This window comes from Pithys albifrons, chromosome 6 (genome assembly GCF_047495875.1).
Source record: "Pithys albifrons albifrons isolate INPA30051 chromosome 6, PitAlb_v1, whole genome shotgun sequence".
Taxonomy (NCBI): domain Eukaryota; kingdom Metazoa; phylum Chordata; class Aves; order Passeriformes; family Thamnophilidae; genus Pithys; species Pithys albifrons.
In genome coordinates, this window is record NC_092463.1 from 7109270 (window position 1) to 7123213 (window position 13944).

Sequence of the window (13944 nt, forward strand, 5' to 3'; positions counted from 1 at the left end):
TCACACCTTTTTTTTTTTTTTTACTGTCTTGCTTTGGTGACTGCTGGATTGTAGCATTCCCAGGGCTTTCGTTTTCAGGTTTTCTGAGTGTTCCCAGCTTCAGTCACAGCAGCACAGCATCTAAAATAGAGGTTCCCAAGGCACCGTGTGACAGCTAATCCCTAGCAACCTTATTTTCTTCACCTGGATCAGCCAAAGATATTTCTGAAGACAAATACAGCCCAAAACGGGATTCAGAAATACACCTGGAGCACTTAAAAGGTGCTATAAAAATGCACCGCTCACATTCACTTTGTTTTCTGATGGAGTATTTAAAGCTGCTATTTCTTAAAGCTTAGATATATAGTTTCAGCTCAGTTACTTAGGTGCCTGACCATTACAGGAACGAAAGGGAGTTAGAGATCTAAATGTCTTTGATCTAAAAGTCTTTGAGGCATACTTGACTTTCAGTCTCTAGGTGGGACAGGGATCCTCATATTCCAGCCACAGAGACCCTTATTCAGGAGCTACACAGTGCAAGAAGAAGGCAAATTATAAAGCAGATTTTTAAAATCATTCTTCTTCAAACAAACTCCTACCAAAACACTCCTGTCCTTTCTAGAGAGCAGAATACATCTGTGAAGGGGAGGGGGATTTCAGGGGGATTTCCAGTTCATTACAAGAGCTTTCACAAAACTATATTCAGGAAGGAAGGAAAACGTTACTCAGTGGGTAGACATACAGTCAGTATCCCCAGGGATATCAGCTGCTGGAGAACAGACCACATTCACTGTATGGGTAATGTCACATCACAGAAATCACTCTGAAAGGTGCCTTAGAAGGAATTGGAGATCCCTTTGACACTCTGGCATTTGATGCAGTCTACAGACAATGCACTTGCTCTTGAAGATATAATCTGGATTTGAATCATGACTTGCAAAGGTCATCATTAGAGAGGGAGTAAAACCTTCTGGGATATCATTGACTGGTGCCCATTTCTGAGGATCTCAGTTTTTGCTTTAAAACTGTGCTGAGGAAAGCAGAAAAAAAAAAAAACAACCTTCATAATTGCAGATGGACTCTTTATATGAACGACAACAAACCTGGTAAAGAACATGGAGGAAAGTGAGAATGAATCGTTCTGGCATTGCTGAAAATGTTCTGATTGTATAGGCTACTATTACAGATTTAGGGCATATTAACAAGGAAGAAGTGTCAAATTCTTCATTTACAACCTGGACTGAGGAAAAGGAGATTCAGTTCTCACCTCTCTGGGAGCTTCTCTAGTCCTCTGAGGTGACACTGTTTTTCCAGTCCCTGCCACTGAGTATGGAGAAGTTCACCTGCTATTTGTCCAGTAAGGTCTACATTCCTCTGTGAATCTGAATCCTTACACTTTCCAAATGTCCCAGGCATGATTAGGGACCCCAAGACAAAGCAAAACATTTCACTCTGAAAACTTTGCTCAACTAGACACAGGAAACATATGTACATGTGCATGTTTTATATACAAAAGACATGGCTGCATGTGTGTGCATATGTATTTTAAAGACAAAAGTACTGCTCGTATTATTTCCCATTGCTGTCCCTCCTCCTTAGTACCTGACCTGTATTTAACACATTGATCAGATTCAGTTACAGTTTCACGTGGATCTTCACGTGACACGACCAAAGAAGTTTGGTTTGAAATAGTTTTGTGAAACTGGGCACAATCTAAAGGCAAGAGTTTGAAAGAGTACTGCTCTTCTTGAGTGAGACCTGTATGCACCAGCACCTTTGGAAGTTAAAGAAAATCTATAAACCACACGTGCAAAGAACTCTCTATTTAGAAAATAAAGATTTGGTCAAGCATCTACCCAACACTTAAAGCAGGAAGAACACAAAACTTCCATCTAAACTTCACTGCAGCTGACCAAAAACTGCTCTTTTGTCTATTTTCTTATTGTATCCTCTTTCCCAGCAGGAAATGAAACAGAAAAGGCCATTTCTACTGCCAGCAGATCAACCAGAATTGCAGTTGTTCTTATATCATGGCTATCCCTGGAAGTGTTCAAGGCCAAGCTGGATAGGGCTTGGAGCAACCTGGTCTGGTGGAAGGTGATCCTGCCCATGGCAGGGGGGTTGGAAAGGGATGGCCTTTAAGGTCCCTTCCAACCTAAACATTTTATCATTCTGTGATTAGTCTGCATTAAGTAACATGCATTTGGTACATATAATCATAGTGAACAGACAAATGCATAAACTAATTATCAGAGCTTGCTGACTAGGGCAGAGATGACCCTTGTGAAAGCTGGAGACTCAAAGCAGACTAATTTCCCCAAAAACATGAGGAAGTCTTTCCATCTAGGCAGGTGCTACCATCTCTACTTGCTCTCAGGCTCCTGGCATCTCTCTCCAAAGCAGCGGGACCTTCATTTGTTGGCAGGAAGACACTAGAATAAATAGATTACTTTTCCTGTGTGGTGTCACATTAAACATTGCTTAGCTCTTGTGCATATTTTGGCTAGTGGTTTCACAGTCTTTGGGTTCTGCAAGCACTTCTTCACTGGCATGGAAAAATTCCCCATGCTGTTCACATTCACTCTCCTGTGCCACAACTAAGCACGGCTGACCTATTGCATCCTAGTTTGGTGTCATTCCATATGTTTTGCTTTGCACTATTGATCAAAAATAAGATGTTCTGGAAGTGTGGCAGAAAATCTCTGTCTGTCCCTTTCTGTCAGTGCAGACCATGAACATTGCTGTTGTGTGGCTGAAGGGCTCCTCCATGGCTACAATTCAGTCCCACAAACTCACCAAGGTTTTGCTGAGAGCAAACAAAGCTCAATAAGAGAAGAGTTTGGCAAAGACTGACCACTGACAGGTGGATCTGGGGCAATCTGGGCATCAAGAACATCAATCAGAATTGTCAAATTGTCCTCAGGAACACAAACTGACCACTTATTTAAAAACAGAGCTCCCGGGTCAGAGCAGTTCATGGTCCACACTCCAGACCCATCCCACCTAGCACCCATCCAGCACCTTGCCCTTCTGCTGGGATCTTCAAGCTCTGTGTTGAAGCCCATTAGCAGAACCCCCAGGCACAGACCTGCAACAAAGCCCTGGAGGTGACCCAAAACAGTTGCTCAAACTCGACCGAGCAATACTCAGCTACTAAATAACATTTTTAAAACAGTATTTTACATATCCTGTATTTGGTTAAAACCACCTAATGAAAGGAGGGGAACATCTTCCCTGTTGCATCCTCTGATGTAACCCAGACTGAAACCAAATGAGAACCAGGACTGTGCAAGTATCCAGCCTTATTTTAGTGCAGTCCCCACTGCACTAAGTGTTAAAGGCCAGGTCGTTTCAGTGCTTAATCAATACATCAATACAGCCAGTAAATGGCAAGGAGTGTTCATATTTGTCTTGTTACTCCAAGACTGCTCATAAAGCCGAGTTCATGAGCCTGTAAAGGAGCCTGTGTTATCCCAGTGGCTGGAAAGGAATTCTGCACCAGCTTCCCAAGGGCTTGGCCACAGAGAGAGCAGGAAAAGATAGTCATGGAGTAAGTAAAAGTAAACTGGAATAAAGCCAAAAGTAAGGCCTACAAATCTAGCAGGGCAATCTCAGCTCGTAAAAACGACCTACCAAGTGGATACTGAACAGCCTGACAGAGGCAGACTGATAAACTCTTAGTATAAAAATACCATGAAGTTTTCATAGGCAAAAGCCATTTATTTTGACATCTGTTTTGCCTGCTTGAAAGTGTGGTGGAAGGCTCAGCACCAATACATCAATCTAGACATTGCTGTTTCAAGAGCCGTGGATTATTTGATTTGTCAGTGTGAGCCATTTGGTCCCCAGGAATTCAAAGACAACAGTATGCCTGTTGCTGAAGTTTATCCAAAAAGACAGTTTTGCTGGGGTGGTAGCTGCAAACTCAGAGAAGTGAAGTGGACAGGAAGCATATCTACTGATGATGAGACAGATCAATCAACAAGAAGAAAGAAAATCAAAAGGTTGATGGGCAAAAGAAAAAGCAGGTGAAAAAAGAAAATGAAAAATGAAAAAAAATGGAAGTAAAAAGTAGAAAAAAACCCAGAGAAAATGAAAAAATAAAACATTGGTACCACACAGAAATTCACAGCAGGACCCATAAGAGACAGGAGAGGAGGCTGTAAGGAGAATTAAAATGTGATATGCAAGCTGGGTAGACTCAGGGTGTATTTTTCCAAAAGCCCTTGCATTTCTTAGCCCTTGCATATGGGAAGAGTAATGGGAGGACACTACCAATCTCCTTCTTCCCCCTCAGCATTTCCCAGAGGTCACCAAGAGCCAAACTGAGATGCACAAACCATCAATCACTGCTCAGCATGTGGCTCCACAGACCTGTTGCAAAATATCCACTGTGACTTCATGGACCACAAAGCACAGATAATAGTTCAGGAGTTATATCCTTCTGGCACCAGAGACGGACCAGTCCTCTATCCAAACAGCTTATCTCCAAACCATATTAATTATTGGAACAAGGCAGCAATTTGTAGCTCCACCAGAGCTTTTTGCCAGTGTAGCTCTGTCAGTCAGATGCCACCAAGAAAGAAATGGGCCAGCAAAGTTTCACAGCAGAGTAAATTTAAGTGCAACTTTTAAGTTTTTAAAATGCTGAAGGCCAGAGCTGGCCTTTGCAAGCACAACCCAGCTCAGTTTGCCTGTGCTCAGGGTTAGCCAGTGGGAGAGGCAGAGCTGGGTTACTGAGGTATGGAAGATGTCTCCTCATATCCATCAGACTCTCGAGGTGACTTGCACCTCCATGTCCCTCACAGCCACACAGCTTCATATGAGTACCTTTGGAGGTGCCCTGCAGGCTCCAGACAAATTCAGCCAAGGACTGCAGCAGAACTGTTGTTCACATGCAGTCCCAGGCACCACGGTCCTCCTAATCATCACCTTGATTAGTGCAGCTGGAAAATTGCCTTCAGCTGAAGAGTACATCTTCCCACAGCTGGTCCTTGAGCAGAATAAAACTAGCAGAATGGGTCTGCCTCCTGCATTTCTTGGCACAAGGGGAGATTGGAGGCTGTCCAAGGTTGCAACTGGGGAAAAAAATGCACATTTCCCACTGCCTCCAATGAGCTGTGCCAGACCACCTGTAACCCCACTGCTTCTGAGATGGGAGCTGAGAAAAGCAGGCATGTGGACAGTAGACTTATACAGTTCATACCTCTACTGGGACATTCTGTGACTCTCTACATCACAAGAATTTAAAAAATACAGGGCTCCAGGGAGGATTAGTTCAATTTACTTGTCAGCTTGAAGGACGAGGGTGGGTATCTGGACAGTCTCTTGTCTGCGCTGGGACCCACCTCCCTGCCCTGGTACCAGATCCCTGGGCTCTTCCACCCTCAGACATCCATGTTCACAGACCCATTCTGAGTTCCCCTGGGAGCTGCACAGTGCATGTGCCACGTCCTGAGCTGAGGAGAGGGAGGAGGGTTCCCAGTCCCTCTCCCATCTCCTCTTTCAGTGCATATCACAAGGCAGCCCCAGCACCGGGTCAGTGCAGCCCTTCCTGGTCTCCTCAGCAACTCTGGTCCTTGCTGAGCCTTTGGTGCTTTCAGGATGTCAGGTTTGTTCTGTTTATGTGCTGGCAAAATTACCCTGTCGCTTTGCAAGCAAGTAAAGCTGCTGAATAATCAGCCTGTCCAGTCACACTGACAGATCTCTTGAGTTTAAGAGATTTCAAACAGGACATTGGTCTCCAGTGCAGGGGCTATTAAATTCCATAAATTGGTAGGTGCTTTTCTCCTACAAAAGTTTTATCACTAAAAAAAATCAACAAGAGCCTGTGTGATGTTTTCAAGCCTCCTCTTTGCCCAAAGTAACCATTACTCATTCCCAGCCCTCATTAATTGCAAGTTGTGATCAGATGATGGGCACCAGTCCCAGTTCCCCTGCCCCAGCTATAACTCTGTGTTCATTCCAGCCCATTTCCCTCATGTTTAAAAAAAACCGTAGTAGTCCATATGCTGCAACAATATCATTATTTTAAGCAACTTTCCTGGTGAATGTTCAAAGTTCCTGTTGATTAATGGATGAAACTGGTCTGTCCCCCTTTCTTTCTAATTGAGTAGCAATGATTTAAGCAGATTAACTGGTTAACTAAATGACATTAACTGAAATCATGCCCTTTATCCAAAATAACGCTGGTTAAGAGATCAGCTAATAATGGGGTTCATCTAAAGGCAATGAGTAAACATTTTTGTCAATGGGCTCAAAATGTGTCAGTGGGCTCAAAACAGAGTTCAAAGTGAATTCTGTAAAGGGAGTAAATGTGCCAAATGTGATCAGGACACTAAGCCACGTTTTCCTTCATTTGCAGCAGAATCTGGTCAACATCCCTGCACATATTAAAGCTTCTCTTCCTTCCTGTCTTTCAAAGCATCCACCACAGAGCCCTAAGAACTAAGCCCTGCTGCTTTGCCTGTGCTTGCACGAGGCAGGGCAGGACAGGCTGCACCTGCAACGGGACCCACCAAGCACCAGCCACTGTGGAAGGCTTTATCATTTCACAGCCTGGAAGAAATAAAATAATAAAAACCCCCACTCGATGATCCATGACAGAGCTACCCCCGTGCTCATGGTGGAGAGGAAGGAGTTCTGAGCTTTCAGTCCATGGTGGTCAGCTGGTGGCTGCAGAGACAGGAGCAGATGCCCACCAGTCTCTGATGGCATCAGTGTGTGCAGCTCATCACCCTTGGTTGTCTTTACAGATATAAGAGCTTGGCATAAGGGATTTGCTTTTGTTGTGACTTTTGGTTGGTTCACTTTGGGTTGAAGATGTGCTTGATTTTGGATGCCCATTTTAAGATGTGTCCTAATGTGTCTATTGGCATTTTAGGATTAAAGCTTATAAAAATGAGGCCACTGACTTGTGCATAAACAACACCTCTTGTTTCTCTCTTCCAGTAACCGTGACTGTGGGAGGACAACAACACTTGCTGGGACTCTATGACACTGCAGGGCAGGTAAATTACTGCAAAACATTTCTCATTTTCCTTTTCAATAGTTTTGGTTTGGTTTTGTCTGTTGTTGTTTTGTTTTTGGTGTTTTGGTTTTGGGTTTTTTTTTACTGCCATATACTGGGATTGTTGTTCATTATGTTTGTGTGTTTAGGGTTGGGGTTTTTTTACAAATATTAACAAGGTCTGACCTGTAATGGTTGAACTGCTGACCACCTTTTTGTTTTCTACACAGAGCTTTCATTCTGGTTCAGCTATAAAACATGCACAAACACACTCATTCCTAAGAATGTATTTCATCTAGTCAAAACACCAAAGCCTGATAAGGCCATCCAGCCTCCCATACATCCACCTCCTTCTGCAAACCTGATGTTTCACAGAGTCAGTGTTTTCTTACCTTTACCACATGGTGGCATTGAAGATACAGAGAAGAATTCCCATTTCCAAGATCAGAAAACTAATATAATACAGCATCAGCCTATCAATCACCAACTATTGATTTTTTAAAGTGATAACCCAGCCAGATTGGCATCCATCCCAGCATCCTTCTCCCAGGACAAGGATGTCCATTGCAGGGCAGTCTGTATCCCATGGTTGTTTATGTATAGAATGTTTTACTGTTGTCCATAGTCTGATGTGGTGTGATGGCAACCAAAGTTTGGAGAATAATTTCACCCCCTGCAGAGGAGGAGAAAGTATTTCTCACTGCTTTGCTCTTCCAGTAGAAAAGCAGAAGAAGGTACAGGGAGCAATAAGTTTTTGTGAAAAAATTTCCCTCTCCTACCTCTGAATGCCGGTGACAGGCAAAATAAAGAAATGGCCACAATCTGCAGGGAAACCCTGCAGAAAATCACCTGCTGAGAGGGGAGGGAGCAGGTTTCAGGTCCCTCACAGCCTTGGAAGGTTATAACCCACATCCACCAACTCCTCCATTTATAATTGGCACTGGAGCCTGCAGGAGAGAAAGCAGATTTGGGAACTTGCTTTACCCTCTCTCAGTTCCCCCAGTCCTTGCTTTCATCAGGAGCATTTCTTGGCTGTACTTGTTTGGGCCACAACTTACTGCTATGAAATGAGACCCTTCTGTCTGCAAAAAGACACTTCTTGCCGAATATACTTTGCAACAGCATGCAGAGAGATCAAAAAGCCCACACCAGAACAGACTGTCACTTCCAGAAAAACCTGCACTCAGCAGGACTGGGACTTTGATGCTTTGGGTTTCACTTTCTTTAATTTTATTCCTGTCATGTTTCTGTGGGCAGCAACACTCACTTCATAGTGAGCTTGGTGGCCCATACTGTCCACCAATCCATTCTATTCACATGATGCAAACAGATGATCCAAAAGCCAGTCCAAAAATATGACCCAAGTTCTTGTCCCATGTCCAAAGCCAGTTCAATTCTCTATTCTGTGCTCACAAACACAGAACCTGGAGCACTTGTCATGACTCAGCAGACCTGCAGACTTTGTAAGTGAGACTGGAGTTATATTCAGTTCTCAGTCAGATTTCAACCAGTGCCATAATATTTCTACTTGTTTTATGGGGCTGACAGTTCCACCTGCCACCCATTTCCTCAGCAACACCTCCTCTTATTTGTCTTCCTGAGCCAGAAGGAACATTAATCTGTCTTTTTGACAAACCTCGCCCCTCCATCTATTCTTCCACATCATTTTGCCATCTCCTGCTTCAAACAAGCCAGATCAACACCTGCCTCCAAGCCCTGTTTCTAACTCATCAGGCTCATCTCCCTCCCAGACCTTGGTCAGAGGACGTGGCCATCTCGGAGCATGAATCACCCCTTGCTGACTAGATTGTGTCTCCGTGGAGGCTGGAAGGATGATGCTTCCCACATGCTCCAGCTATAACGACAGATCATCTGGGTTGTTTCCTCCCTCCTTCTCCTGGTGTTGTGTGGCTTTCCAAAAGCATCTGTGTGAAGTCATAGCCAGAAATAGCCCTTGACATTACAATGCTATAAAACATATGCTAATGAAATAACAATTGGAAAATGTACTCCTGCAGCAGGACCCTCTGTCAGCTTGAAGGGAGAGCTGGCAGAGACCCCAGATTTGGGGTATCTGGTTTTCTATATCCCTGGCACAAACAGTCTTAGGAGGAAAATCTTTGGTCTTTTTGCACTGAGTTGGACTCAGATGCAAAGGGCTTTAATGAAGTGTACTTGGGACAACATTAAAAACCCAGTTTGAGGGGGTTTGGGGGGGCCCTAACACTGTTGTGCTGATGAAAGCAAAAGAGGGGAGAGAGCAACACCAGTCAATGTATCTCAGCCCTGTCAAGTCACAGGCAGTAACACAGCAAGGTCAGGTCTGGGTCTGGCATTTCCATGCCAAACCAGTGGCCAGGCAATGGTAACTGGGAAGCCTTGTGCTCCTTAAACAGCAAGCAGCACAATGCAAGCAGGAGCTAGGAGAATACATCATTCATTGGCCACAGACCAAGCCTGTGAGAACTCATGTGACTTCCCAAACACCACTGTGGCTCAGTGCAGCACCTCTGGATATGCCCCATACACATGCAAATGTCCAACCCCCTTTTTATACTCTTTTTTGCTTGACTTCGTCCACCTCTGAATGAGAAATGACCCCGTAGTGCCACAGTGCAAGGTTTTATAGCCTTCTCCTGGAAAGAAGCTACAAACAGAGGCAGGATCCTTGTCCCATGTGGCTTGGAGGCTCCTGTCAGCCCACGGACACAGGCACAGCCCACCTGGTCAAGTCTTACCCACAACATTTGTGCTTTAACATGTCTGTGCTTCCATGTGCCCTGGTGGGAGACAAGTCCTTTGTTATGTGATGCATGGCTGTTCATCCTTACAGTTTCTATCATGTTCAGTGATGATAAATCAGGAATGCTCCTCCTTAAAAAAGGATTTTCTAGGGACTCTGAAGGAACTGGGAAAATAAAATTAAATGCATGCTCCTGTAGCTGTCACAGACAGGCAGAGCGCTCATGGCTTTAATCTGTAATTTTAATGGTACAGTAAGTTCCAGCCCCTCTAAATATGCACGTCTGGAATATTGAAACTGGCTATATTTAGCCAATTTCTGTCCAAAAAATCCTAAATGAGGATTCCTCAAGGCCTTGCTGCCACCGTGTGGTTGGTTCAGGGGCCTGATTTGTAGCAATTAAACAGAAAATAGAGAAAAAGCTTTTCCTGAGCACCCGGTAATCAGCCCGTGTTGGATGTGCCACAAACATACTTAAGCTCAGGTTGATCTTCTGCGTTCAAATAATGTCCCATAATCAGACCAGGCTTTTCTACCCCATAACATCTACATCAAACTTGTCTCTCTCCATAATGCAATAACTCTGTTGATCCCATCCCATCACTTTGCCTCTGTTAACTCCTCTGCTGGGAGCTGGGTGACATCTCCAGGGCCTCGTCTACATCTTCTTTCAGCAACCTTGTTTCTTCATGAACTGAATCACTGATATTCCCACAAACATCTCTGAGGGTTTTTTCTTGCTATACCCTGACCATGGAGAATCCACTTTCTTGGGAGCTGTTATATCCAAACTCCTCCTTTTGTCTTGTAAATCATTTTTCAGAGGAATACTTTCTGCCACTGGAAAGATGTAGGTCAGTTGGCAAACACTCAGTCTTTACCCCAAATATTGCGGCTGTGAGGGCTGGAGGTAGTAACTGTGAATTTACTCTTCCTGTTAAAGTCTGCTTGGGACAAGGAACACTCAGTTAAACAAAACAAAACATTTTGTTTGTGGTTTAGGATGCTTCTTTAAACTTCTTTGTAATGAAACAGAGCTAAATTTGGCCTAATGCGTCCTTTCAGAATAAATAATGAAGGGTTTGGGTGGGCTTTTTAGAAGCAGTTGTAACGGGCTGTTTTTATGCAATTCATTAATGTATTTTGGAAACTAGTGTCAATTCAGAAGAAATATGGGTCAACTTATCGCTGTATAGTCCGTGAACAAAAGACTTCAGAAAGAAGATTTAGCAGTTTCAACTCATAATTAAACCCTCTCAGTTGCTGACCCCATCAAAGAAAGGCAGAATTAAGGCTTGACTAAAACACCCTCTCATCTGGGCACACACTGATAGCCCTGCATTACTTTCTCCTGAAGGACAGAGAGCAGCTTGCATTGCTCCTGCCCCTAATGTGCTTTTACCCTACCTAAAGTAAAATTTCTCAATTCTGAGCAACAGCACCTGGGTGTCTTTTATTCCCCTTTTAGTAGTTTTATTTTTTTATTAAGTATTTAGTATCTGCAAAGCAAATCTGGAGTTTTCACACAATTAAAAGCAACCAGAGTGCAGTGATTTGAGCATTGCCCAAAATGCAGAAACTATAAACTGCAGATTTATATGTCAGTCAGGCTTGACAGCAGAATGTAGTATTGTTTCCCACACTTCAGCTTTGTGTTCTTTTCCCCTTTTTTAACTCTGGGTCCCCAAAAAAGGTCTTTGAAACAGATGTATCTCCTCCAGAAAGCATCTGTTTCATTGCACTGAAATTTTCTAGCAGGTTTCATTGAACAGTACCCACCAGACACAGTTACATATGGTCTCACTGTTAGAAAGAGCCAGGCTATCCCTTTCACATGGCTTGCTCTCAACTTCTCAAGCCTGAAAACAGACTTAAATTATTCCTTGAAACTCAGCTATCAAAGCCAGCTCATGACACAACACAGCTGCTCTTTGTGCTGTTTGAAAGTTCACCCTCTTCACCACTAGCCCATAGAGAAAACATCTCTCCTTGTCCTGTACAGGGCCTGTGGGAACACTAAATTACTGCTGTACCCAGGCACTGCAGGCTGCATTTAATCTGCTCTCTGCTTTCAGGATGAGTGTCTTCTGCTGACTGACACATTAGTGCTATGCACGACTGTGGTAGTACCAAATACATCCTTGTTCAGCATCACCTTCTCCACCAACATCTTCACGGATGGTACACACACAAACAAAACCTGTTCAGAGAATGACTGAGTTGGAAGAGACCATCAAGATGATCTAATTCCAACCCCTGCCACACACTAGATGAGGTTGTTCACAGCCCTGGCCAACCTGGCCTTGAGCACTTCCAGAGGTGGAACATCCTTTAGCTCTTTTGACAAAAGATGCTGACAGATCAGCAGCCCTGGCCCACAAAGGGTGGTTTTACCTTCCCCACCAGCTCCCTGGAGGTTAGAAGTGTTGAACACTTCATCAAGAGACAACGTGATGCCCCCATCTGCAGTTCTCCCCCCCTCTTAACACTCTTGCTGTTTGCCCTGGCAGGAGGACTACAACCAGCTGAGACCCCTGTCCTACCCCAACACGGATGTGTTCTTGATCTGCTTCTCTGTGGTGAATCCTGCCTCGTACCACAATGTCCAGGAGGAGTGGGTGCCCGAGCTGAAAGTCTGCATGCCCAACGTGCCTTATGTCCTCATAGGAACACAGGTAGTGCTTCTCCTGAGCATCATGGGAGGCTTCTGCTCCACACAGAGGTGACAGGAGGATGAGCTCTGGAGAAAGGTTTCTTATTTAACTTCTGATGTGAAATAAAACCAGATTTGCTCATTAGAGGAAAGCTCAGAGGGTGGGAATGGAAACCAATGTGCAAATGCCTGGACTGGCAGAACTCATCCCATCTTTTTATTCAAATGTATATTAATGTGGCAACAAGGCATAAATACCTACAGAGAGAAAATATTTCTTAGAGGCCTTTACTGAGGAGAAAAAAATCCATCAAAGTCAGTGGTTAGAAGCAGAAGCTAAACTTCAAACTAAATTTTAAGAATGGGAATAATTAACCAAATTACTTACTTAGAGACATGGGAAGGAAGTAACCTCCCTTCATGCTTTTACATCAACATTGCAACTAGTGACTCACCATCCTGCTTGTGTTATAGTGATAGACTAAATGACCAAACCACTTTATTTTGGCTTTAAAATTATGAATCTATCAATTTAAAAAAAATACCTTAAATATGGGTTTACTTCCAAGACACAGAGTGACTAGAAACTGTAAAAGTAGCGATACAACTGTCTGGAAAATGTCAGAACACTGGGCAGTAACCTAAGCCAAGTTAGAGAAACACATCAAATTCTGGTCAAAACCAAAATCTTCACTCCATAGGAAAGGTCATTTATTCAAACACTGGCTTTGTTTTCTACACTGCAATAATCTAAAACACCCATTTATAAATAAAAGTATTACCCTTTGGATCACACAGTCTGAAAATTGATGGGTTTGAAATGCCAGAATACTTTGCTTTGATGTTCTCCATGGAAATAAAGGATTTTGTTTCAAGTCAGTCAGACTGAGCTGTGTCTGTCTGGCCTGTCAGGGTGGGTTCTGGGTGATGCAGTGCAGGGTCACAGCAGCCTCCCCTTCCAGTGGGGCTCAGGCTTCCACCAACACTTTCCAAGATGCACTGTGAGGGCCTTTGGGAGGCTCATCTTTACTGTACCACAGTTATCTGAGCTGTGGCCAAATAACCTGCCAAGGAAAACTAATTCATGGTAAACAGGGAAAAAAAAAAGAGGAAAAAAAGTACATGTGCAATTCATTCTGAAATATTATCTGAGTTGAGGAGGACAGATGACCTTATGTGGGGCTGAAAAACTATGAATATCTGCCCTAAGAATTACAGTTTGTGTATTTTCTACCAGATTGATCTCCGGGATGATCCCAAAACTTTGGCACGGCTACTTTACATGAAGGAGAAACCACTCACCTATGAGCACGGAGTGAAGTTAGCAAAGGAGGTAACAGCTTTTTCTGAGACCCCATGAAGCTGATTGATCACAGCTTTCCACTGGGCTTGTTTCAATCAAGATGAACTCCTCTGGAGCATGTTGGTTGTCCCTGACAAACACTAAAGCCTCTGTTCAAATAGTCTGGACCCAGGTCCACATTGTGACCCTTGAGCCTGTAATTCTGCTGCCATATCCAGTGGAATCACAGAATTGCAGAATATCCTTTGTGGGAAGAG

General features: G+C 43.7%; 1 protein-coding gene across 1 annotated transcript in view; it reads left to right on the plus strand.

Annotated features, from left to right (window-relative positions):
- RHOJ (ras homolog family member J) overlaps positions 1-13944 on the plus strand; it is a 62702-nt gene that overhangs the window by 39192 nt on the left and 9566 nt on the right. The window contains exons 2-4 of the mRNA XM_071557330.1: positions 6931-6989; positions 12242-12406; positions 13622-13717. Of these exons, the coding sequence (XP_071413431.1) occupies positions 6931-6989; positions 12242-12406; positions 13622-13717 (320 nt within the window). The remainder of the gene's footprint in view (positions 1-6930; positions 6990-12241; positions 12407-13621; positions 13718-13944) is intronic.